The 26763-nt window shown below is 48.1% G+C and overlaps 1 protein-coding gene across 2 annotated transcripts; it reads left to right on the forward strand.

Moving 5' to 3' along the window:
- Positions 1–321: 321 nt before the first annotated feature.
- Positions 322–25205, forward strand: SLC6A13 (solute carrier family 6 member 13). Of its 2 annotated transcripts, XM_015865739.2 has the most exons (16): positions 322–340; positions 448–509; positions 1914–2126; positions 4092–4226; positions 5326–5466; positions 5939–6023; positions 8023–8155; positions 11075–11209; positions 18453–18556; positions 21196–21320; positions 21852–21970; positions 22105–22242; positions 23164–23266; positions 23747–23847; positions 24047–24217; positions 24700–25205. In XM_015865739.2, exons 3-16 carry the CDS (start codon positions 1919–1921, stop codon positions 24817–24819), a joined length of 1818 nt encoding a protein of 605 aa, XP_015721225.1. In that variant the 5' UTR covers positions 322–340; positions 448–509; positions 1914–1918; the 3' UTR covers positions 24820–25205. The 2 variants fall into 2 exon arrangements, with proteins under 2 accessions (XP_015721225.1, XP_015721231.1); XM_015865745.2 differs by lacking the exon at positions 322–340 and having other exon boundaries at positions 385–509; positions 21852–21964.
- Positions 25206–26763: the final 1558 nt, after the last annotated feature.

The following is a 26763-nucleotide window of genomic DNA, read 5'->3' on the forward strand; positions in this document are numbered from 1 at the left end:
GTAGTGCATAGTTTTCCCATTGCTGCTTGACTGCAGCTCACCTGGCGATGTGTGGCATGGGAGATGCCACATGTCCACATTTCCTGCAGACCCCATGGTGGGAAATTCTCATTCAGCCAAGATTCAGTTTTTATCTCAGCTGGGCTTGTCTTTTTGGCTCATGCTTTTTCCTGCAATCCCATGGCCAATGATGGGCAGTGGCACCACCACGTGCAACTGCGCCAGAGCCAAGAAGTCCTTGGTCAGGAGGGTGGCAAGAGACCAGCGGCACCAGCAAGAGCTTCTCACAGGCAGGCAGGGGGAAAGAGCCCCTTTGCACTGGCCATGAAATCAGTCATGTGTAGGTTTTTGTCCAGCCCTGGGGGGTGGGGGAAGGAATGTGGGTTGGGCGAAGTCTAGGATTACACCACGGCTGAATTTTTTTCTTTCCACGCTTTAAATCGCCAGCACCTTTTGGTCCTGCCTTCACCTCTCCTGCCTGCTAGTGCTCCAACAGTGCCATCCTCCAGGTAAACTTGCGCCTGCCCCCTGTGCCCACCTGTGTCTTGTGTGGATGAGAGGTCACCGCGCGCGTTCTGCTTGTTTAATCATTTTCTAGCGCTGACTGTTCTACTGACGGTTCCTCCGATCCTTCCAAGCAGCTGCTGTCAAACTCCTGCGAGGGCTCCTCACTCCTCTTTGCCTCCCTAAGTGCTTTATAGGGGGCTGCACAGGGCAGGGCAGGGAGGGAGGAAGAGGGTCAAAGTGCTGCTTTGCCTGTTTTTTCTTTCCCCTCCCCGGATGGAGGAAGAGTGTCATTTGCTGCCAGTGCCTTTTCCTGCTCTCCTGGTGACAGTGTGAATGGATGGCCAAAATTTTCTGCATTAGGCTGAGGCTGGAAGGACTGCTGAGGGCTTGCAGTGGACCTAGTGGAAGAAGTTGTCTTCAGTGGTGGAAGGGTCTTCAGCTATCCCAACTTCAGTACCAGGCTTTGGTGCAAACAACTGCCCTCAGCCTTTGCCCTGCAGGGCTCTGTAGCCAGGAGGGCATCATGCCCACAAGGAATAGGCTCTAACACCTCCAGCCTCCTAAATTATAGAATCCTAGAATGTTTTGGTTTGGAAGGGACCTTAAAGTTCACCTAGCTCCAACCTCCCTGCCTTGGGCAGGGCTGCCACCCGGCAGATCAGGCTGCCTGGATCCCCATCCAACCTGGCCTTGGGTGCCTCCAGGCATGGGGCTTTTCTGGGCAGCTGTGCCAGGGCCTCACCAGCCTCTGAGCGAAAAATGTTGGTGGCTGCAGAGCCAGTGCCAAAGGCTCCTTGGAGAATAGACAGAGCCCTGGGGAGGCCGTGGCATTTGTAATTTTTCAGCACGTGGACGGATAGCACCATCCTCAAAATCAGATTACTCTTATGTCACATCTAGTAAATCACTCTTAACTGCTGCCACCACTGAAAGCAAAAACTGTTATTTCATTTTGTCCTCTTTCCACATCTAAGTATTTTCTGTGCTTTCTGGCTTTCACTACATGGTCTGTGAAGCCAGACCTTAGTAAATGGCAACAGAGGTGACAAGAAACCCGTACAAGACCTCTCATTAGGTTTCTAATCCTACTTTCACCCCCCTCTAGTTCCAACTCTGTTTTCCAGTCCCTGCTTCTATGGGAGCTCCTGCAGACATACAGGCTTCCAGAAGCAGAAATGTTTTCAGATGGGTTGATTAAAAATGGGTGAAACTAATAATGACTTGCACAGACAAAGCTCACATATGCTCTTGGCACCTTTTCTCTAGCAGGAAACATTACAAGGAACAAGTAAGGGTTTGGCACGCAGGTGTTTGTGCATCTCTCCCTTCTCTTGCCCTCCATAGCCCAAATTTTGGCCTTATTGCACAGCTTGTTTTGAGTACAACAAAGGAAACTCTTTCTGAAGGTGGGATGGATTACAGTGTCCCTGGCGCTGTTAGTAATGGCGAAACAGTGCCTGTACAACCCAGCGTGGAGAAGGAGAAAGAGGAGGAGGATGAGACTCTGGAGAGAGGGCAGTGGAACAACAAGCTGGAATACGTCCTGTCAGTGGCTGGAGAGATCATCGGCCTGGGAAATGTCTGGCGCTTCCCCTACCTCTGCTACAAGAATGGTGGAGGTGAGTGCAGCCTCAGCCAGCTTCAGGTACTGGTCACCACATTCCCCCCATGATACTCATGTTGAGCCTTGCTCATCACTGACAGCAGCTGTGCAGAAGTGCCTGAGCAATAAGACTCGACCCACAGGCTCCATTGCAGGGTGATGAGGCACAGACCTGTGTGCTTAAGGGTCAGAAGGAACATGGCTATCACCTGTGCATGGTGCATGGATGCTACACAGTCTTGCTGCTCAGCAATGACTCCTGGCCTCCTTCAGGCTGCACTTGTTCAGAATTTTGTGCCTGTTTTTAGATTAAGGCAACATTTTAGGAGGAAAAACTTTATGTAAAACGTGAAAGCCCAAGGCAATTCTCAAGTTGGATTTAGTGGCATATAAGGAGGGAGGTGCTCTCTCAGTTTGGTGATTAGTTGTTAATTGGGCTCTCTGGAAGGGCAGAGGTGAGGAGATGCAGCACTTGGGGGAGTTGTTGGGCACTAGGGAGCCAGGGCTGAAATCCACTCTCATGGGCCCCGCTAAACTGCTTTCCTTCTAAGGGCACAAAAGAGGATTAGCCACTGTTCAGCTACTTTCATGCTGTGCTTTGCTTGGTGATTGTTCCTTTTAACCATGAGCTTGGGAATGTTATTCTCTTTCTAAAGGGAGGGCTGTTCTTGCTCTCCTTCCTGTGGGGCTGTGTGAGAGCAGTGCCTGCTCCCCTCACTGCATGGATCTTGTCTGATAGCAGGGCCTGGAACCTGCCTGGCATCACTGCCTGCCAGGCTCTCTGGTGCTGGTGACCAGGGGACTGTTCAGAGATGTCTTGGGAGAGCTGTCATCAGTTGTCAGACAGCAGAAGGGTTCCTCAGTCTGGCTGATTGGGAAATACTGGGGCAGCCTGTGTGCTGTGTAGCCTCGGTGCCATGAGGAAGGGACCAAGATGCAGCATCCCACCTCTGCCAGGCAGTGTGTCTGTGCTGCAGTGTCCCCACCTCATTCCGCTCTGGCCTGATAACCCACTGGACTGAGTGTGAGCTGGGACTTCTGGCTGAACCCCAAGCCCCTTCCCTCTCCTCACTCGTACATGCTGGCTAAGCTTCTTAATGAAATCTCTTGAGTTTTTAGTTTGCTTGTGTCTGAGGATTGTTATTCCTTCTGAACACCCATCAGCCTGACCTGAGAGCCAGTTAGCATCTATTTGGCATGGAAGAGGACTATGCAGGGGGAAGGCAGTCTCCTCAATAGGTCATCAATGAAGCTGGGGTCGTGAGCAGCTTATGGGACCATCCTTCTGGCTCTGCAGGATGAAAGCTCTTCCTGCAATTAATGGCAACCAAACACCTGATGGGTCTTGTCCTTCTCTGACTGGTTTCATGGCAGGTCTTGACCAGTAGGGCAGTTCTGGCTGCTGGTGTGAGGGATATACAGATGTATCTGTAATATTTTATTTCCTTTTGCATGTTCTTTTGGTCAGAAAACCCAGGCTGGGTGAAGGTATTACTCTGCATGTATCCTCAGTGTTTTGGTGTTTTTATACACAGAATAATCAGTGTAAGAGGAACTGACAACTTGTTCAAAAATCATAATGGTTTTATTTCAGGATATTCTCTTTCATTTATATGCAACTACTGAAAACTGTTTTCTGCACACACGCACACACATAAAGGCCTAGAGGCTTTTCTTTCTTATTTTCATTGCCATATACTAAGTTTCTCAGGCAATCACATCACTCTGAGCAATAATACTTGAGGAAAATCCCTTTTTCCATGCCCCTTCCCACTCTACTCATCATACATCTTTCCCATGCTGTCCCTATGTGATATCCCAGAGGGACCTCCTCAGGGCCAGGCTGGAGATCACAGAATCACAGAATTTCAGGGCTTGGAGGGGACCTCAAGAGATGTAACCTGTACTGATGCATACTGATGAGCTGAACCCAGCCACATGATAGAGCTTATTTCTACTGTGTGCTGCTTGAATCTGTCAGGTGCCTTTTTCATCCCTTACCTCATCTTCCTCTTCACCTGTGGCATCCCTGTCTTCTTCCTGGAGACGGCACTGGGACAGTACACCAGCCAAGGAGGTGTGACAGCCTGGCGGAGGATCTGTCCCCTCTTTGAAGGTGAGTGGGTTGAGACTGGGGGGCCCTGGGGACCTATGGGGACATTGCGCTCATCCTCTGACCACACTTGCAGATCTCAAACCTTCTCAAAATTACACCTTCTCACCAAACAGTTCCTGCTCTTACATTGCATCCCAGATTCCTTCTTTGTGTCTAGATATCTGGCCAGAAGCTTTGCACCCAATAACCAAGATTTGCAACCGATCTCCAAGATTTAATGATGAAAACGCTCCTGGCAGTTATCAGGAACTTACATAAAGTATACTTTTGTCCCTTGAAATCAGTGCTAAGTCATTTCCCCAGGTTTGAGGAGGGCTTAGAACTTTTGTGGTGAAAGGTGTCAGCTGTCTTCATAAATCATTAACTGTCAGATCCACTTCTTGCACTATTTCATCATGATTATCCAGTTTCAAGTCACTTTCTGTCATCTCTCAGGACTTAACGGTTGCTTCTATCCTACATACCAAATCTTTTAGATATTCCTCTGGCACCTACCAGGGTAGTTGCATGTTGTTAACACAAAAACTTCCCAAAAAGTGTAGAAGGAAGAAGGACAAGAAAATGAAGGGAAGCTGAATTTTGGTAGGTGTTATTCAGCAGCTGGAACACCGTCATGTGTTTCTATCCCTCCGAGTGGCTTTCCAGCCACAACCTGTCTATCCCCTGTCCAGACTCCCGGCCCTTCCTTCTGCCTTGGGGCTGGACCCCACAGAGTGCTTCATATGGACTGCCTAAGGCCTGGAGATGCTGGGCAGATTCAGCTCCCTTCATGGCTGGCCAGGCAACATCTGATGCCTAGAACCTCATCTCCCCATAAGGCTGTTTCTAGTAGGACTGTGGCCCTAAGAGCACATTCATCCCACAACGACTGCCCTCCTGCTGGTGCAGGTTGGGTTAAAGTACCCGCATGGATTGTGGGGTGTGGGAAGGAGATGATGACAAGAGTGGCTGACTTGCTGGTGTAGATCCAGCAGCACAGTCAAGAAGTGGAGGAGGGATGGAGCATGGCAGGGGCTGTCAAATGGAAAGGCACTGACCCTTTGGTGAAGCCTGGTCCCATCTCTCAAAATGTGGTTCACCTGGGGCCTCCTTTCTGCAGGAATTGGTTATGCCTCACAGGTCATCGTTGTGCTCCTGAACTTCTACTACATCGTGGTCTTGGCCTGGGCCTTGTTCTATCTCTTCAGTTCATTCACCATCGACCTTCCCTGGGGCAGCTGTGATCATGAATGGAACACAGGTGGGTGTGGAGAACCCTTTGGCTCCAGGAAGAGGTATGCCCATGGTGAACCCATGAAACTCAAAACTGTGTCTCACTGGGGCTTGTAGGTCTGGAGACCCCCCCATTGACTATGCTGCTGGTGCTCTGGGGAAGAAGCTGCAGCCACTGATGCTATCTTCCTCCTTGGCAGTGATGAAAAATCTCATTACCCTGTTCTGTGTTAGCCACAGAGCCAGTGCTGGTTGGGACTGCTCACTGTGCCTGCTGGGGAAGGAAAAATTCAATGCCATCTTCTTGATTATCCCAGGTTTCTTGTCAGCCTTGCCCTGGAGGGGTCTCCTTTGATGCACCTTTGGGACTATTCAAAATCTGTCTCTGAATACACTAATAAGTGTTGACACTGTGGGTGGGAAGGGAGCATTTTTTCTGATCCTCCAGTACTCCAGCCACTTCTACTCACACTCCTTCCCTCCCTGGGCCTCTCCTACAGTGAACTGCATGGAGCTCCAGAGGGCGAATTCAACCCTAAATGTGACCAGTGAAAATGCCACCTCCCCGGTCATCGAGTTCTGGGAGTAAGTAAAGGACAGGCTGATATCCCTCTTTTCTCCAAGACAAGCAATCCCTGGGCAATGGACCAAGCTGCAGAGGTACTTCCTATTAAACTGTGCTTGTCACAAGAGGTCACAGAGAGCAAGCTGGTCAGGTCAGGGCAAAGGCTCTTGGGGACAGCAAAGTCAGTCAAGGATGGAATCACCGAGCCTGTGGTGTTTGTCTGGAGCTGTGCTGGTGTGTCTCAGTGCCAGTGAACTTGTTCTCTTATAGCGGGCTCAGAACTGTGGTGATCCACTCTGCAGCATCACTGTGTTGGGTCTTTGTCTTCATGTTTTGCAAGCTTTAGCATGGTCAGCTGGTGAGGAGAAACTCTTAAAGCCCTTTGCATTGCTGAAGGAATCCATGCTGGTGATGTTTTTATTAGATAGAAGACAACAAATATTAGAAATGTTTTGTTTCAGAGTGGCTAATATGCAAGCCATTCTGAGGGGAGAAGCTCACCAAAATGAGAACAAAGTACCATGTTCAGCTCACATCCTGGTAAAATCTGCTCCCTCATTTTCTTGGTCTCCTTCCCTTGTGCCCATGCACTAGTTAGTCCAAAGTACAGAGTACCTTTATTTCTGGCATGAAGGCTTAAACCTGCTGGCTGTGATCTCTGATGATGGACACAGACCAGCACCGAGTCCTGGCTGAAAGACTGAGAAGGCAAGTCCTGCTGCCACCATAGATTAGCCTGGTGAACTCTGGCTGGTAGAGGGCTCTGCCCTCACTGCCGTGTGCCACCAGCACAGGGCACATCATGTCCCTGGAGCGTCCCTGAGGCAGCACAAAGCAAAGCACTTCCCTGGCATCTGCCTGTGAGCAGAGAGATCACTACAGGCTGGAAGACACTGAAGACGTACATTGCTGTTAATAAGCTTAAGGCATTAGTTCCCTCAATAGTTGGTATTTTCCTCTTCTCCTACAGTACCTTTTTACTTTTTTCCTTTAAACTGCTTGCAGGCATTTAGATACTGTTATGAACTTAGACTGCTCTTCCTGGGGCTGGCTGCCAGAAAAGCTGATGTTCACTTCACCACTGTGAAAATCCCTGTGTTACTGGGGAGCCAGCACACAGGACTGGAAATTTCCAGTGTAGTGTTGGGGTAGGGGTGCAGGAGGCAGGAGTTTCCTAGGGAAGCACTGACCTGCCACTGGGGTGAAGGCACACTTCTGTGGCCCTTCCTGGCTGCGGTACAGTGCCCTGTTAGTTACACACTAACTGGTTACTCTTCCCCCAGTGGTTACAGAGTCCATGCCCCTAGAAGCAGGAAAGAAAGAAAGATGAGAATAAAATATTCAGAGGAACTGCCTGATTTCCTGTGAACGTCTCCCATCCTCAGTCCACCTCAGACTATGGTTCTCCAGGAGTGCAGACTCTATTTGGGGTTCGTTGCAGCAGGGTGGGTTTGTGAGCATGCTGTACACACTGCTGCCGGGCCCTAAGGTAGCACATGTTCTATGCTCACTCAGGTCTAGGGTTGGGTCCACACCATAGTGTTTCACATTCAGATCCATCAGTGCAGTGTAGGAGACAGAAGGTGGAGAATGAGTTCTTGCTTCTGTAAATGGTGAGGAAGATTCTACATACCCACAGATCAGAAAGCTGCTTTAAGGCAAGGCTTAGACTATAAGACCTTGGTCTTCTAAGTTGGTAAGTGCAAAAGGGAGAAGAAACATAAAAGGTTGGAGTGGGAAAGGAAAAGAAATGTCTTGGCCCAACAGCCCAGCTTGAGAGCAAGCGTAGAATCCATGTGTGAACCACCAGGCTGGTAGTACTGGTCCAGTAGTCTAATTCTAGTAGTGGTCTACAGTTTGACACCTCTGCAGCTTGCAGCTCAGAGCTGGGTCTTGTTTGTAGAACATCCTTTCTCCTCAAAGTTGTTAGGTGCTCTGGGAGTGTGGTGAGAGGTGTGTTGGGAACACTGGTGGCTGACACTGGAGACACTTGGGTGCTGTTTTCTTTCCCCTCTACAGGAGGAGAGTGCTGAAGATTTCTGATGGCATCCAGCACCTGGGCAGCCTGCGTTGGGAGCTGGCTCTGTGTTTGCTGCTGGCATGGATCATCTGCTACTTTTGCATCTGGAAAGGGGTCAAATCCACAGGAAAGGTGAGTGCTTGGCTCATATTGAGTCTCCAAGTGCAGGCCTAGGAGATCTTGCTATCTTTGTGTGTAAGAGGTGGCTGCAAGTTCCCTTCCCTCCTGCCACAGCATGAACAGTTTGTGCCCCTGCACAGTGTTGCAGCACTGACATAATTACTCAGTCTCTACTACTGCCTCCTGACCCATTCCCAGTCTGGAGGCAGCAAAAACAGATGGAAGTGAAATTGTTTAGTATGTTATCTAGATGGTACCTCCTCAGTCTGCTGGGTTGTAAACTGTGGCTGCATCCATTTCCATCACGTTGATGGCGTGGATGTTAGCAGTTTCTCCTGCTTCCAGGATTGTCTGGAATTATGAAACATGAAAGCAAAGTCAAGCAGCTTGCAGAGACAATATTTTCTGGTTTCCATGGAGTAAAATTAGAAGAAAAGAGCAACTGCTTGCTGTAGTGGCCTGGTAAAAGAAAGCAGAGGCAGTATAATAACAGCAAATATGATACAAAAGTACAGCAAACATGGTGTGGGAACTGCTGAGAACAAATCCAATCTATTTCAGATACAAGTTCAGTGCTAAATGCGATTCTTAGCAAAAAGGACTAGTGATGGTGAGATCTTATCCCCTTGAAAGCAGAAACCTTTCAGTAGAGAAACATGGCCCATTGGTTTATCAGCCCTTGAACTGAAATTGTCCTACGCAGAACAGTTTTGCAGCAGTTTGCATCCTCGGATGCAGAGATTGCCTGTCCCCAGGGAGCTCTTGCAGATGCAGGAGGTTGTCACAGATGGAATCACTTTGCTGAGGCATGTGGATCAGGTTCAAATAAACCCTGGATGTTGTTGACCAGCATGTGACAGAACGATCACACTGGTCCCGGCAAGGTTCCTAGTGATGGAGCTAGAGCTAACAATGCCCGAGAAATAAAAAGATTGGGTTTGAGCCAAGCATTGAGTAATGACTCATTGGATCCAGATGTTCATGTTGTTAGATAGAAGTTCAGAACTCTTCATTCAAGAAAACATTCTCCAAATCCAGGCCGCTGGTCTCAGTGCAGATGTAAGTGACTGTTGAGTGAAAAGTTCAACATGTGAACAGAACATTACCAAGTCCAGAATCTGAACTGTATACCAGAGAACAAGCAGATTGTGTTCTGAGCTCCTAAAACTGATGGTGTATAGAGATCCATCTCAAAGTGTGCAACCTGCCACCCTGGAAGAATATGCACCAAGGTTCAAAAGCAATTGGGTTATTTTTGAGATTTCTGTTTCAAATATCTTGATTTCGTGAGCTGAGAAATATTAGACTTTCATTCTGTCATATCCTGAAGCAATAATTTGGTTCTGTGGTAAGTACAGAGATGACTGTTAAACTCACAGGACCCATAGATTTGATTAACTGTCACTGAGAAGCTCTAAATCAAGAGCCTTCTTGAAACCTTGAGATTGAAATGAATGATGGCATTTGCCAGTGTTGAAGAATGCTGTCCCCAGGTTCCTTCAACATCTAGGATGTAGATTCAGACAGACAAGGATGGAGCTGCTTGCACAGACATCTCAGGTAATCATGAGCCCCAGCAGGGAGATGTTTTTCACTGATCTCTGTGACATTACCCAAGACCGCTGTGATATATAGAGCAAGGTGAATTAACTGCATAGAGAACTCGGGGCTGCAGGCAGAAGTGATAATCGAAGAGTTTGTTTTTCAAGGATAGGACATCACTCAAATCCTTCTGTCCTTCCACATAACAAGACTGAATCACCAAAACGTGCATCTCGACTTAGAGCAGGGCTCCCATGGCAGCGTCACGTTCTTTGGATGTTGTTTTATTCAAATAAAGTATATCATCAGGATGGATCCAGAAAAAATCTTTTTGAATCACTGCTTGTCTCACAAGAATTATGCAGGGAAGAGAGAAGGTGGTTGTGTTGTGCAGGGAAATCATCCTCTTGCTCCTGGCAGTACTTCCTCTGCTGAAGAAGCTGCTTTAGCAGTGAGAAAGCCTGCCCCTGCCACCAGGGCTTTAGAGGGATTTTGAAACAGCTCATTCTGGATGGATGGGCATGTGGGAGAAACAGATGATTTCACAGCATCACATATTGTGGTTCCTCTAGAGAAGTTCTTCAGTTCTTTGGTGCGTAACTGCTGAAGCTGAGAAAAGAGCTGTAAGGTAGCATTAAGTTGTAGCGTCCTGATCAGCACGTACACACAGGAAAAACCTGAAGGAGCAACATTTCTTTGCTATCCCAGTGTGATACAACAAACTGAGCAACTGTCTTAAAGGTGATCAGTAAGTCTTGAATGTGCAGGAGCAATGCAAAGGCATTATTGATGCTACTGGAACTGCTGGGGAGGCTGCATCAGACTTCAGTTGGTTTGACCATTTGGAAACACAGAGCACAATGTGGTATTGTGGCACACTACAACAATTAGCAACTGAGGTGGGGATGCAGAGCCCCTTTGCTGATGCAGATGTGTATTACTGCTGTCTGTAGTGGAGCTGCTCTTGTGACAGCCTGACTCTCACTCTGGATCACTCCTAGGACTAGCAAGGTTTTCTCTGGCTCCAAACATGTGCCAGTCCATGCAGTTCCTGGGCACATATAAAAAAAATGCATTTATTCCCATTCTAGGCTAAAGCAAGGTGCTTGCTGAGGGAAGATTTAGGTTGGATGTTAGGGGGAAGTTCTTTACTAGGAGAGTGGTGAGGTGCTAGAACAGGCTGCCCAGGGACACTGTGGATGCCCCGTCCCTGGAGTGTTCAAGGCCAGGTTGGATGGGGCCCTGGGCAACCTGATCTAGTATACATGGAAGTTTGGTGGCCCTGCCAGGCAGGGGGTTTGGAGCTCCATGATCCTTGAGGTCCCTTCCAACCCAGGTCATTCTGTGATTCTGTGAGCCCTCATGCCTGTTCCCGTGTTCCACTTCCAGGTGGTGTACTTCACTGCCACGTTCCCGTATCTCATGCTGGTAGTCCTGCTGATCCGGGGAGTATCCTTGCCTGGGGCATCCCAGGGAATCCTCTTCTACCTTTACCCAGACCTAAGTCGACTCGGGGATCCCCAGGTAAGGCCAATGGGAAAATGAATGGCCAAGTTGCTCTTGCCTGGATGCCTGTGGCTATCCTGTTTCCTTCTTTTTCTTTCCATAATCTCTTTCTTCCTGTTCCTTCTATCTGTCTCCTCTTTCTCTACACTGGATTTAAGGCAGGGCTATGATATGGATGGCCCTTGGCCTTCCCCTGTGTCTTTCCTGTATTTTCTCACCTGAGGTGGGTCTGAACTGCCTGGGTTTAGCCCTCTCAGAGTGAGTGATGTCAGCCGAACCTGTTATTTTTGGAGGATACCTCTGTGCTCTCTGGCTCTGTAATTTTTGGAGCTGCAGGGGTGAGGAGGAGGAAGAGGAGGAAGGAGAGAATAAGGATGACTTGATGCATCCCAGGACATATCTTGCTCTGCCATCCTTATTGAGAAATTCCTGCCTGCCTGGCCAGAGGGTCTGTGCCTGACTGCTGCTGTTAATCTCTTTGGGACAAGTTCTTCCACATTAAATCCTGGCTCCAGCTGAGCTTCTGTACCAGCCTTTGTGTGAAGGTGTTTCCAAAGGAGATTAAAGAGTGCCTGCCTGGAAAATAGGCCAGCAAAACCCTTTGTAACCCCATTAACTCTTTCTGCTCTAGCCCTGGTGTTGACTATGCTGTTAATTTTGCAAGTGTGGGCATCTCTGCCTGATGCAAGGAACAAGGGTCCATGGAGTGTGGTGACAATGTGCTAGGACTGTTGGGGACTTTGAATTTGCCAGTGCCACCAGTGTGGTGCGGCTCTGGTCGAGCCAGTTTGACTTAGGACTTCCCATGCTGGGAGCTGAGCATGAGTTTTCAATTTGCAGCTGACTGAGATCTGGCTTTTGTCAGGTGAAGCGCTCAGAGATCCTGCCCAGCATTCTGGAAGTTGCTCTCGTGTCATTTGTGTGTCCAAGCAGTGGCTGAAAGGCTTTGTTTTTCAGTGCTGGCTTCTCTCATGCTCTCTCAGCTGCAGGAAGGAGGTAGGCAGGGCAGCCCTGCCTCCCTGTGAGGTGCAAAGAGGTTGGAGGGGGTTTTCTGAAACTCTCAAGAGAGTGAGGACAGGTCTGTGCTCATACTGTGTGCAGCTCTGTGTGTGCTGATGTGGTGTGAGATCCTTCTGCCACTTTTGAAGCATGCTCCCTGGCTTCTGCAAAGCCTTGTGGTCACAGGGCTCTCACCAAGCCAGGTAGCAAATCTTGCATTTTCTTCATTTTTCTCCTATTAGATAGGAAAGGTAAGGGTTAGTTCCCCAAGCCCTGCGTGTTCACAGTGTGCCTCTGCTGCTGTGCAGGCACAGCTTGTGTCCTGTCAGCCACTTTGATGACAATTGACTTGTGCTCACAGGACAAGGCTGTGATTGCTTACCCGCAGTCCAGAACTGCCCGGAAAAATGCAATGTTCTGCAGTGCCTAGGAAGGAATGCTGGAAATATGGAAAAAAATATAATAACCTCTTCGATCTGAGCCTTGTGATAAGGAGTCTCAAGGGGAGCTTTAGATGAAGGGAAAACAATATACAAGGGGACAAAAGGATAACTGCTTAAAAGTATACGAAAACATATGTGAAAAGAAGGGATGAATTATTTAGCAGATTCTACCAGGGGAGAAGCAGCTGAGATGTGATTTAAGTGTCTGTGTGGAAATCGCTGCTTTTCACCTGCTCAGCGACCTTGGACAGAACCATGAAATCCTGTGTGTGAGAGCTGACTGATGATTAATCATAGAATATCCTGAGTTGGAAGAGACCCACAAGGATCATCTAGTCCAAGTCCTGCCATGATGGTTTCTTCCAGCCATAAAGTCTGCAATTCCCTAAATTTTCCTGCACCTTCCTCTTCCCACTCTATGGAATATTTACAATTAAAAGGTTAATGCAAAAATATTTGATATAAAGATAATGAAACTGCTGAACAAGTTTTGCATAATAAAAATCCAGTTCTGCTCAGATAGAAGCAGGTAACCACAACATCATCTGAAAGAATTCAGTTTGAACTGTAGGTCCCAAACCTTAAAATTTCCCCAAACCAATCCCATTGTTTCTAGTTTAATACTGTGTATTGTTAAAACAGCGTGTTAGCCAGTGGCTGAGTTCATTTCTTTTTGTCCCTCCTTGACGGCATTTTTTGAATTCCAGAAGGTTCCGACATTTTCCACAGCACAAATTGTGTTTTAACAGATACGGGAACTCAGGATTGCTCACCACTTCTTCTCTTGCTTGCTCCACCCTTCCCAAAGTTCTCTGTGGTAATTTTATGACTTGTTTATTTCAGTAGATAACTCTGGGATTTCCTGATGCTCTTATGCAGAGAGATGCAGAGTGGTCCACTCGCGGGAAGCTGAAATGAAAGAATTCACACTAAAAATAAGGGTTGAGACTGGCAGGTTCTCTATCGCTCAATGCAAACCATGACCAGACACTGTTGTAATAGACAGAGCTGAGGAAATAGCTGATGGGTTTGATGCAGAAAGTGCTAGCAATTTATTTGGTCTAACTAGAAAGAGAAGAAATGCAGTGGGTTCTTTTCACTCTGGTATCAGTCTCAAATATTTCTAGCTGAATTTTATTATGTTTGTTGACTGAGAAAGGAAGAGCAAAATTTAGAAGCCCTGGAGAGTGTCTCTCTCTGCACAAACAGAAAGTGCTTCTCAGAACATGTCCCTGACCTATCGCTCTTGTTTTACCCTGAATTTCCCCAAAACGCACTGTCTTGGTGTGCCTGCTTGTGCTTTACCCCTTGAGCCTCAGAAAGCCTTTGTACAAGGAAGAGCTAACCATAAGAAACTGCTTCCCCTGTGGCTGCTGAGAACTTCTTGGCCATGGGCCCCTGCAGCCATGCTGGGGAAGGGGTCAGAGCCTTCAAATTTGGGACCCTCCTGCTGCTTGCTCTGCTGCCAATGAGAGCTGCTGCTTCCCAGCAAGAGGTGAAGGCAACCATGGGCATGCTAAATATTATTTGTTCCCCTTATTTGTTGTTTTTTTTTTCCCCAGCAAACCTTTAGCTTGACCCTACATGCTCATGTCATGCTGTTGCTGGCCCTGTTTCCTCTTTCTGAAGGCAGCATGTTTTTTTTTAGGCAGAATCATACAGCCTGGAGTCCAGGAGCATCCCCTCATCCCTCCCCATCACCTTGGGGGGGGGGAGGGCAGCACAGCTGTGTTTTTGAGATGAACCAGAGCCTGTTTTGTTTTTTCCCTTATTGTGTTTAAAGAAAGCCCAGAGGTAGCGAACAGTCCTGGATGCAAAACCATAGAATCATAGAAACTTTAAGGTTGGAAAAGGCTACTAAGATTATCTAGTTCAACTCCAACCTGTCACCACCATGCCCAATAACCATGTACTTCAATGCCACATCTACATACTTCTTGGACATGGGAGAAGTGAAAGAGGTGGCCAGGTAACTTGGCACAGCCCTCAAAAGAGGTACTCACTGAACAGCAGCTGAAGGCTTGCCTAGATTTTGCTCTGTGCTTTCGACTACTCCAAACACAATGCCCCACACAGCAGTGTCCTAATCTGTGCTGTGTTCTCTGCGGGCTTTTGAGGGGGCTTGGTGCTTTCCAGCATGGACTCAGACACAGTACTCCAGGTGAGGTCTCACCATTTCAGAGTGGAGGGACAGAATCACATCCCTGACCTGCTGGCTGTGTTTCTTTTGATGCAGGCCGGGATACATCTGGCATTCTGGGCTGTGCGGGCACATAGTGGGTTCATGCCCAGTTTGCCATCCACCAGTACTCCCAGGACCTTTTTAGCAGGGCTGTGCTCCATCCTTATATCCCCCAGCCTGTATTGATAGTGGGGTTTACCACTACTCACATGCAGACCTTGCAGATGGATTTATTGAAACTCATGAGGTTCATCTGAGCCCACTGCTTGAGTCTGTCTGGGACTCTAAGGGTGTCACTGAGTTCTTTGAGCATGTTGACTGCACCAGGCAGCTTGGTGTCACCTGTGAACTTGCTGAGGGTTCACTCTGTCCCACTGTCAATGTTCAATAGCGTTTTGCTCTAAAATACTCTTTACTATTATTTGTAAGTGCTCTGAAGTCTTCCTAAGGAAGGATCTGTTTCAGTTCAGGGGGCTATTAAATTCTAGTACATGTTATAAGGCAAATATTGCTAAGAAAATTAAGGGAGGAAGGAAAATATTCTCTGATAGGCCATAACCATCTCAAATAACTGCAGCTCAGGTGTGAAGGCTTTAGTTAAAAACATAGAGTTGGAGGTTATTGCAAACTGGAGTAAACAACATGTTCAAGGAAATTGAATTATGAATTAAATAAACTCGGATGGCTTAGAAAACTGCAGACAGCAATCACAGCAAAATACCCAGTCTGCCAATGTGTCAGCAAAATCTGAACAACAGGATAGACTTCAGCAGCAGAGCTACAGCCAGAGTAAAGCAGCATGCATTTCTGCAGGGCGAAGAGAGCGCTCCGTGACCCCATCAAGCCCCTTTAGTTGGAGTGGAAATATTAAAATAATGAGATGCTGTTGTTCTGCAATGTGGGGGGAGGGAGGGGTGTTGGAAGGGCTGGAAGGAACATTTCTCTGAGTCACAAAAGGGAGAGGATTGAGCACAGGCAGCAGCTTGGGGAGAACAGATGTAGGCTAGTATTTCCAGGAGCAGGTGCTTTGTATAGGCTCCATGAAACTGTGGGGCTGAGATGGGGTGAGGGATGGGCTGAATACCTTTCCCACCTAAGGTCCTGAGTCGTGCTGCTGTTTCTCATCTCCGTAACACCTATGGCATCAGTCCTGTTGGAGTCCATTAGCACTGGAGGAATGTGGGAGATGCTAGAGGTCTGGGAAGGAAGTAGAAGTGGGTGGCCTTTCACCCAAGAGCTGCAGTAGCCTTTTAAAATGAGAAATAGGAGTGTGTATAGTCTGAGCTGATGTTCACAGTCATGATGACTGAGTAGGATCAGAAGCTCCGTGCATCGTACTTAGCTTTGTTTGCACTGGTTCAGCCACAGGCTGCCTTGCTTCAAATGGGAACGCATGCTGAGGCAGGACCTGTATTCTCTACAGACATCCTTCTGGATGTACACTCCAGGCAGTGAAGCAGGAACCAGCAGACCCCATTCTAATCTCTGCTGCACATAGAGGGTATTGCTGGCTATAGGAACAAAGCCACTTCATGAGTCACAGAGCTAATGAAGCTTGGTGTCTTGATATTTGACTTCTACCATCATCTGGTAAAGCACCAGTTCTTTTCCTGCCCTTGGGATGTTTCTCATGTCTCCTGCTTGTGTGATTTATCTGATATTTAACACTGGTTGACTGTTCCTCCCTGTAGCTTTCCTCTCAGTGGGGATGCTGAGTCTTTCCTGTTCCCTGGTTGTTGTGAAATTCTTAAGTAGTGGGTATCTTTGAGATTTCTGACCACTGTTAAATCAGTTTGAACTGTGGAACTGGACCCAGCGTTATGGCAAGGGTGGGGAATGCTGTTTGATGGCCCAAGTCTTATAACCTGAAGAAATCGATCTGAAAGTGCTTCAGAAATCTCAAGAGAGTGAGAGTCAAGCTGGAATTTTATTGGGGAAAAAAAAAAAAAGAAAAAAAAAGACAAAACAGAGCACAAGCAATGAACAGCAGAACAACAAATCAAGCTTAACAAAACTTTCCATCCTGACCTGTGAGAAGATGCTCACATTATTGATGCACAGATATCAGCTGGATCAGCCTGTCTCGGTGCCCAAAAAGCAGTGGAGGAGTGAAGCCCCATGTCCTGGCTGCCTACAGGCACAATGATTCTTTAGGAGTTAATTATGAAGAAAATAAATAGATAAATAAAACACTTTGGTTTTTTCCAGTCTTTCTGAAATTCAGAAGTGAGCTAATATTTTGGTCTCCAAACCTGCCTCCCTACTCCACTTCTCAAAAACAAAAGTACAATACGTTAAAGCCAACTATTTTTTCAATGTCCTTGTGCCCAGAACTAGCTGTTCCAGTCCAACCTCATCATCTGTCTCTTCCCATTCCACAAATCAAAGATTTGATCTGACTCCCTGTGGAAGGGTTTCTTCTTGTCAGTTTTGATTGATGAGGAGAAGGTGAGGCTGAATGTTGACCAAGCTGTTTGCAGGAAGGCCAGAGAAACCAGTGATATCAGTGAACCTGAGCTGGTTGTCCCTCAGGACATGAGGCCTTGGTTGAGCGTGTACAGGTATAATTTGGGGTCACCAAAACTGCTGTGTTCCTCTATGATGCTTCTGTTCTTGGGATACATCCCCTGGCAGGGCCCTGAGCAAGGTGAGGGTTTATCTGAAGAATCACCAGCACTGCTGGTCCAGGGTACAGCCACTTGGAGACTCATTAAACTTACCCCAGTAATAACTTTTTTCCACTTCTCTTTCCTCTCTGCCTTTCCTTTTGTTTCTAGAAGCACCATTGATTGAATGCTTGCCTTATCTCTATTTTATAAACCCTTTAGGAAGAAAGATGTTAGATAGCAGTCACTGTCATTGCTTCATTTCTCATTGTTGGTCCCCGCTTTTGCTGTTCTCTGCAGAAGACAGTAGCTATGATTGCATCAGTGACTGCACACAGATAGTCTTTCAAATCTAATTTGTCATTGACAAATGTCAGGCTCTGAGCACCAGGACATGTTCTTGACAGAGAAATCGAAGTGGAGTTCAGGCTTTGTCAGGGTAACATCATTCCAGTATTTTCTTTTAAGTGATGTCCTGTGCGAGCAACTCTGTTAATTTCTAATTCTCCTCCCCAGTTAATTTGCTTTTACATTTTGGAACCTTTGAAGTTAGGTCTTGGAACAAAGGGCCACTAGCCATAGATATCTGTGTCACTCAGTGGGAGACCAAGCTTGCCCAAATCACACCCCCCTCCTCTGCTGGTGGAGGGCCCCTTCAGCTCTCCTGGGTAATGCTCACTCAGTCTCTTGCTACCAAGAGGCTTTTGAGTGTCACAGTTTTGTGCAGACTTGCCTGAGGAAGACAGAGATGATGATGAAGGTCCCTATGTGCTGTGGGTTTGCAAATCTCACAGTATCTCCCTTTGGCTCTTGCTATCCCCACGGTGCTTTGGAGAGCACTGCAATTCCTTGTACTGTATAACCTGCTCCTACCAAAGGCTTGTCTAAATGATGGGTATTGCTGACTGCCTGAGCACTGATTTTTTCTGCTGATTACGGTGACCCCTGGGTCTCTACCACTTCCCGTTGGTGCACCATCTGTGCTTTGTGCTGGCCTTGTCTTCTTACCTCTGTTTGCATCTCCCTTGCAGGTCTGGATGGATGCAGGCACTCAAATCTTCTTTTCGTATGCAATTTGTCTGGGATGCCTGACAGCTCTGGGCAGCTATAACAAATACCATAACAACTGCTACAGGTAACTAGAGCACGGCTCTGCTGCCTTGAGCCTTCCCTTCCCTCGACATCGGTGCAAATAGGCTGGTGAACCACTGGGGGCCTTTTGAAGTGTCATGCTTTCCATTTCTACTCAAGACATAGAGTAGTTGCAGGTGTTTTCTCCTCAATTCCATCTCTCTGTGCTTTGTACCCAAGGGAAATGTCAAGAACTAACTTTCTGTCCACATCACGGATGACAAATTCCCTTTTCCAGACCATATGAGACCCATCAAACCCAGATCATCTTCACTACCTTTGTTATCCCAGTCCACACCACAACTTCCCCTGTTTACATAAGTGGGGGAAGCAGAGCTGCAAGAGCGAATGGCTCTAGGTTGGAGTCTTTTCACCTTGTGATTTATCCTCTCTAAGTTCTTTTCGACCTAGTGTCTTGCCCAGTTTTCAGTGCTTTGGGTGCCTATGTGTTATGTACGGTCTATATATAAATCTACAGGTGTGACTCCTGCCTCTTGCATTCTCTCCCCATTCTGGACTGCCCTCGGGCAGAGATCAGACCAGCTGCCAAATTGCATCAGGCTGTCAAGTTGAAGTGTTCAGGTGAAAATATACTTGGTTTGCTGCAGACGTATGCAGCATTTGAGGCTGCATCTCCAGAGGCAAAAGCTTAGTGTGAGGGGAAGAGACCAGAACAACTACCTGCTTCTCTTCCCACCTTTTTCTGCTGACCATGTTGCTTTTGGTGCTAGGTTCTCCCCACACCTTTTAAATTCAAACTCACTGTCATTGCAGTGGAAGGTCCAGGCAGATGACTGCATGGACATAGCTTGGCATCTTTCTCTTCACCTTAGAAATTCACACCTGCTGTAGGGATGCCTCTCCAGCAGCTTGGCTGGGACTTCTTTTTCTTTTCACATTGTCTCTTCTGTCAGACGCAGTTCTGAGAGAAAAGGCTGTGGGAAGAGAAGACAAAATGGATTGGCTCTGGCCTGCTGCACGTCCTTGGGCATTGTCCCTGTGCATCTCCAATCTGGAGGTGTTACATGGAGGTGTTGACAGGGACTGCTGAGCATCAAGGTTGTGAAAAGCTTCTTAGCTGCAGCTGGGAGAGGCAGAAGAAAAGGAGACAGGTCCATTCATGCACAAACCCTTTAAGCTATTTGGGTTTTCTAAGCAAACTGTGCTGGGTTTTGGCGTCAATATTTTGACCAGCCTGTTCCCAGACATGGACCCAACTTTAAAAGTTGATAGTGTACTCTGCAGCTTTGGTTTGTGTAGAAAGACAGGACCAGGCTTTAATGACACAGACGGACACAAGCTTGATGTCCCACATAGTTCTCTCAGATCAGATTGTAACCTTTGGAGCCCTGGGGAAAGGAAAGAATGTGGGGAGGATGGACCACTGTTCATATGACAACAGTCCAAAATGGCACCAAACAGTATGGGACATTTCTCACTCTCTGGGATTGCAAGGATTATCATGGGGGCTCCCTGGCCTCCTTCTAGGTGAAAATCTGGGGACTCCCTTTTCTCTGGCCATTTCTTGCATATTACCCCCACCATGACACACCTTCCCACCTGCCAGGTGACTGGAGAGCATCTCCCAGCCCATGCCTTTCCAAGGAGGCTCTAACCTCATACACACATCTGGGGGAAGGAGGGAAGAAACACTGGGAAGGAAGAGGAGCTATTGGAAATAAATGTGAGTTTGTATAAAATAGCTGAGAACATAAGTGGAGATTAAATGGCTTATAGCAGGTGGAGAAAGGATGTTCTGGCATGAGCATCCCACGTGGCTAGTTGAGCTTGGCAAAGCATGAACTTTCTGGGTGATTCTTCGGGACACACCCTGAAGGTTTCATAAAGTCTCTCCAGCCTTAATAAGGAAATGAAGAGATGGAGCAAAGATTTTAGGTGTTGGGTAGTCCTTCATCACTCAAAGTGCTGTGATATGGGGAGGAATAATCTGAGCTACTTGTAGGGCACTGGGGCTCTGCATGAGGTAAGGTTTATCTCTGGAAATGGTTGCAGACTGTGAATAGATTCAGTTAATGTGCAGGGAGGAGCAGAATGCTAGAGACCTAAAGACTGGTAGAGAAAATCACACTGGATTTGCAGAAGTAGCATTTAATAAAGTCAGAGTAGGCCATGAAATGCCGGAAGGGTGTGTTCAGTTTTGTTCAGAGTATTTTGGAAAGATTCTGGAAAAGGTTAAAGTTGTCCCCAGGGCTGCAGTCACAGGAGGCCTGGGGAGACTGAAGCATAAAAAAAGAATTGGATAGATAAGAAATGTTTAGTTTAACGAGTAGATGGATGAGAATGAGATGAAACAGAGACAAAAGGGAATAGATCAGAGAAAATAAATTGGATGGCTCGGTTCATCTTTTTCTCCTAATGTGAGGGTCAGGAGATACCCAGCAGTTCTGAGAGCAGGGAACATTGTAACTGGTCTGAGAAATCTATTAAGGAAAAACAACTGCCCCCCTCTCGAGCAGAATTGGTCTCTGCTTCTCTCCCATAACTGAGGGGCAAGGAGAGAGGACAAAAAATAAGGTGCTTAGATATGGAGCACGTCTATCTCAGAGATGAGGAGAGCAGGGGCTGCCATGGGGTATGGGTCACACCTGAACCCCCAGCTGATGCTGTGCTTCCTCCTCCCAGGGACTGTGTGGCTCTCTGCTTCCTCAACAGTGGCACCAGCTTTGTGGCCGGCTTTGCCATCTTCTCCATCCTGGGCTTCATGGCCGAGGAGCAGGGAGTGCCTATTGCTGAGGTGGCCGAGTCGGGTGAGTGAGGGCTGTGGTGGGATGATGGTGTCATGGGAGGCTGCTGTTTTTCCCCTGGTCCAGGAGGCATGCCCACAGGGTACCTGCCCCAGAGAAAACTGTGTAGCAGAAGCAGGCTCCTGTCCTAGTGGGAAGCTCTGCTCTTTGCCTCTAAAACCCAGGGAGAAACAAATGCCCACTCATGAAACGTTACGATGCTATGGCCATGTCTCAAGATCAGTGTAAGCTGCCTGCTGGGGCTATAGTTAGGTAGTTAATGTATCTCCAGGAGGGATGCAGTACCTGCATAGCATGTACTTAGGCTTGTGCTGGGCTCAGAGGCTCATCTGGCCTCCAGTCCTCATAGCGCTGATGCAGCCATAGTTTGCTATGCCCCATTTTCCTCCCTCCTTGCTGGAGCTCCTCCACTTTGCCTTAGATTCTCACATGGTGCTTGGCCAGGCGACTGCCTCATGTAGGTCCACAGGGATGTGCCTTGCTGTGCCAGGATGTGCCATGCTGCTGCCTGCTCTAAAGCCCTTTTCCCCGCAGGACCTGGTCTGGCATTCATCGCCTACCCTCGGGCTGTGGTCATGCTGCCCTTCTCCCCACTCTGGGCGTGCTTCTTCTTCTTGATGGTTGTTTTACTGGGACTGGACAGCCAGGTAAAGGTGCTGGATGCTTTTCTGCTGGACTAAAGCCACTGCCCCTTCAAGACAGGCTTGAACTTGACAAATAGAGGTGCAGGGCTGCTGGCAAAGTGCTCTGGTTGGGCTGACAGAGGTGGGTTCTCTGCTCTTTGCAGTTTGTCTGTGTGGAGAGCCTCGTTACAGCTCTTGTGGATATGTACCCCACCATCTTCCGCAAGAAGAACCGCCGGGAGACCCTCATCCTGATGGTCTCCATCCTCTCCTATCTGGTGGGGCTGGTGATGCTCACTGAGGTATTTTGGGCTCAGATCACCTGCATGGTGTTCACTGGGTCTAAGTGCCTTCTCACAGGGACCTGTCAGGTGGTGGGATTTATGCTGCAAATGGGTGAGCTTCATCCTGCTGCTAAGTGCCTGAAGGAGGCTGCTGTGCCCTACCCTGCTTTTCCCTGCCCTGCCTTTCCCTGTGGTGTTTGCACTTTCCCTTCCAGTTTCCCTCCTCATCGCTTGTGCCTGTTACAGTTCTGACACCTTTCCTGCCAGGACTGATAATTGGAGCTCTGGACAGCCAATATTTTGGTTATAAATTTATCTCTGCATGAGTTAAACATTTACTGCTGTAGCTTATTGCATGCTTTGTAGTGAGCCCTTATCCTTTTCTTTCCTCCTGTATGGAGCTAGAAAAATGGTTGAAAACTTGGGTGGAAAATGGATGGAAAATGTCATGAGCCAGAGTGTGCCTCATATCTATTACACTGATTTTCTATATATTGCCCTCGTGTCTGGGAGTTAAAACTTTGTGAAGTCTGTGTCTTGTGGGGTTGATGCTGCCAAATTTGCCTTCAAAGGGGATTTCCACCCTTGTTTCCAGCTGCAAAAGTTGCTTTGTTTTTGTTTTTGTCTTCTCCTAAAATATTCCCACCATCTCTGATGGTCACTTCCCTTCTCCTGCCCTGCCCAGGACTGAAGGGTTGCTGAGGCCCCTGAGAGAAAGAAGTCTCCTAGGTCTGCCACACAGCTTCATCAGGCTTTGAGCACAAGGGAGATGATCTTTGCTGTTGGCTAAAAGTGTGCCCCAGGGAAAGGGTGGTCTCCTAGTCATGGGGAAGGTGCTGAATTTGTGCTTTTCTCTGGCTGGAGCTCTTGGCTTGTGCCTGACTCCTTTCTCCTCTCTCCTTCCCCACTTCTCCTCGCTGCCCACTTGACTTTCCCCAGGGTGGGATGTATGTCTTCCAGCTCTTTGATTACTATGCTGCCAGTGGCATGTGCCTGCTCTTTGTGGCCATCTTTGAGACGCTCTGCATCGCCTGGGTCTATGGTAAGTAAGGAGGGCTCAACTCTGCTCCCTCAAGCTTTCACTTTCCTCACCCTCAGTGCGTAGGTCAACACTTCCTCTTGGCAATCACTTCATAGTGCAAGGCAGCCTTCTAAACCCTCGCTTTGTTGCCTGTGGATTCAACTGAATGGGCCTTCCTCACAGCATTGCCCTAGGGGGTCTGCTTGGCAGACATTCTCAACAGGTTCCTAAGTGCCCCTGAATTTGACATCCTCCTTCCTTAGGGACAGGAGACTGCCTGGAGGAGCAGTTTCCCAGTCTATGCATAGAGGAGTCTGAGATCCTCACAGTGCTTTTGTGAGCCCTCTTTCAGCCCTGACATTCACAAGAGATGGGTAAAATCTGGTTAAGGTCACAGCCTCTGTTCACGTACTAGCCCTCACTTACCATTCTTCTCAACACACACAGACCCTGCTGCCCTTGTTCCCTGCAGCAGTGAGGTGTCATTTCCTTCTCCTGCAGGTGCTGAGCGTTTCTACAACAACATTGAAGATATGATTGGCTACCGGCCATGGTCCATCATCAAATACTGCTGGCTTTTCATCACTCCGGCAGTTTGCTTGGTGAGAGATGGGCAGAGCTGGGTGCCTCTGAGATACATACACACATATATATGGAGGGATCTGCACATGTGTTGAGGCTATGTAGCCTTTCTTTTACCACAAAACTCTATGCAGGTGTGCAGTCACCAGGAAGACCTACTGTGACTAACGATGTTGATTTTCTTGCACTTTTTTCTCTTGGCTTCTTCTACCCTTCCAGGCAACCTTCTTGTTTTCTCTGATCAAATACACCCCACTGACGTACAACAAGAAATATGTGTATCCGTGGTGGGGGGATACGCTGGGCTGGCTGCTGGCCCTCTCCTCCATGGTGTGCATCCCTCTCTGGATTGTCTACAAGCTCTCCACCATCAAAGGTTCCCTCAGAGAGGTGAGGCTGAAGCTCTGGGATCAGGGCATGGGCTGTACTGCTGTCCAGCCTTTCAAGGGAGTTGTTTGTGTGTTGCAGGTTGATTGGTAGGGAGCCTAGAATGAATCAATTGAATGAGTTCATTGCTATAACCGAACTGTTAGTTTTATTGAGTTCTGCCTGGCTAGAGGGCTGCCCCAAGCTGGCTGTTGCCTCTTGGTGTCCTTTGTTTATTACTTCTGTCTCTTTGCAAGCACCATTAGGAATAAGCTCATTAGATGATGAAGAAAAAGTTGATCTCCTGTACCTCAGCTCAGCATGGAGGCTGCCCTTGACAGCAGTTTGGGCTCTTGCTCCAAGAAAACTCCAGATCCCACCTGTTCTCTAGCTCATGCAAATGCTCAGGAAGGGGTTGTCTGAATGACTGAATGATACCCATGACTGGAAGGGGAGGGCCCAGGTTATCTTTCATTCTTGAGACTGTATCTACTTTTGCCTTCCAGAGGTTCCGCCAACTCACCTGTCCACTAGAGGACTTGCCTTCCAGGCCAGGCACAGGACAGCCTCTTCCTTCCACCAGATCTGGCCTCCTGATGCTGACAGAGCTGGAATCTCACTGCTAGGACCAGTGTGGCTCTCCCTCCCTCCCCCAGGATGGTTTCTATGCAGCTTTAACCACCTGCTGGACAACACAAGGATTCACTCGCTGAGGAGTGAGGGATTTCTGGGTTGAGTTCCCTTCCCTGGAAGATCTGAAGGGCTGAGGGAGAAGCTGCTGTGGAGATGGTCTGTGTGGAGTTAGCAATGCACCTTAATCCTCTCCCTAAGAAGGCTCTGAAGGGGCAGATCAAACACCGGTGTTCCAGGGCACCCCCAGCCTTCTGTTGTGGCAGAGAAGAAGGACTGATCATGGAGTGGAGAGTGCCAGAGCCTCAAAACCGTGGCTCTGGTGTGGACTTTGGGAGCTCTCCATTCATTCCATTAAATTCGTGTCTTTCCCCTCTGGTTACAGACTGTCTCATTTTCTGTGACCAGCATCACTTGCTTACACTGTGTTTGGTGGGGTGTGTATCAGTGAAGCTGTGCTGGGCTCCAGGTCTGCACCTCTGTTGCAGTGGCACATTTGTACAGGAGGGTGGTGAGAGAAGAAGCTTGGTTAAGGTGGGAAGGGAAGTGGGGAATGCTGACTGGGAGACCTCTGTATGAAATAGGATTGGGGTTCTTGGTGCAGTGCCACCTTCTACTGGAGCCATCACCTGCTCCCATCCAAAAGAGTCATCTGGCTGATGAATCACTGGGCTATTCCCAGGGCCTGGGAGAAGTGTATAGGCTGGTGTTTCTTCATGCAAGTGAAGCACTGTGGGAAATTGTCCCTCATCTCTGCAGGTCTAAGTCATTTTTGTGATGACTGGATGCCAGGTTCTCTAGAACCTGCTATTTTTGTTTCCCTGCATATGGAGGAAAGGCTGCATGGCTGAGATGGGATCTGCAATGTTATGTCAACTCAGTCACAAATAGAGCCTCTCATTTTCAGGCTGTTTGGGTGGGGAAAAAAAAAAAAAGAAAAAGAAAAAGATAACAATAACGATCAAAGAACTGTTGTTTTAAGTGTTGTAGTCTCAGCATCTGAAGAGTGCAGCCAGAGGACACTTAGCCCTGGGAATCTGGATAGTTCTCAGGTAACCCTGAGAAAGCCAGAGTATAGGAAAGGCTGAGTGAGTGAATGGAGCTTGGCTTTCCCAAGGACTGCTGGGCACCGGGCTATATGGCCTGGTCTGGTGCTGCTGGAGCACCCAGCATGGAGAGAACAGGAATTCTAACAATCCACACAATGAGCCACCAGGTGGCCCCAGGACCTCAGCTACTGCTTGCAGCAGAGAGGCGAGGTGCAGGGGTTCCTCCTTGGGCAGGCTGGTGGCACAGGGTGCTCCTGCAGGGAGATGGGACTGGTCCCCAGCACCATTCCTTGGGGCAAGGGGATATGAAGGAGGAGTGCTTCCTGCTGTCTGCTTGCCTTCTTGCTGTGGGGCACTTGGATAGGTGCAAGCAGTACATGGTAGGGGTTTCTGCAGGAAAAGATTAGGTAAGGTGCCTGAGAGAAGACCCTTTCCTCTGGTTCAGTGCCAGCTCTTTCTTTCCACACATAAGCAGCATATAGATGTCTATGGGAAGTGATGATGATTAGTAAACAGTCTGGCTGTGCTCCAGAGGATTTCTTCCTTCCCTTTCTTAAAAGATGATGGTCATCCCTCAGGCCAGTCTTTGAAGTGGATCAGGGGACCCTCCAAGTTGTGAGGCTCTTTGACCTCACTTGCATGGTGGGTGATGGGCAGTCCACCAGCTGTAGAGACATAGAGGGACTTGCCCTGGCTCAGGACGACGGGGGCACTTTGGTTCCTGCTGCCTGTTGGTGTTTTCTGAGCTGCAGCCAGTTCTCTCCCATAGGAATCGTATTCCTTCCCACCTGTGGCATGTGCTGTTTTAGACTCCTGAGCACGTACATGTTGATGCTTATCTGTGAGCTGAGGGTAGGAAAGAGTTCAGAAACCCAGGAAAAGTCCCTTTGG

The sequence above is a fragment of the Coturnix japonica genome, chromosome 1 (genome assembly GCF_001577835.2).
Source record: "Coturnix japonica isolate 7356 chromosome 1, Coturnix japonica 2.1, whole genome shotgun sequence".
Classification (NCBI taxonomy): domain Eukaryota; kingdom Metazoa; phylum Chordata; class Aves; order Galliformes; family Phasianidae; genus Coturnix; species Coturnix japonica.

Coding starts and splice junctions, on each gene's coding strand:
- SLC6A13 (XM_015865739.2), top strand. CDS start 1,919: ATGGATTACAGTGTCCCTGGCGCTGTTAGTAATGGCGAAACAGTGCCT. Junction 4,227..5,325: donor GATCTGTCCCCTCTTTGAAG/GTGAGTGGGTTG, acceptor TCCTTTCTGCAG/GAATTGGTTATGCCTCACAG. Junction 24,218..24,699: donor TCAAAGGTTCCCTCAGAGAG/GTGAGGCTGAAG, acceptor TTTGCCTTCCAG/AGGTTCCGCCAACTCACCTG.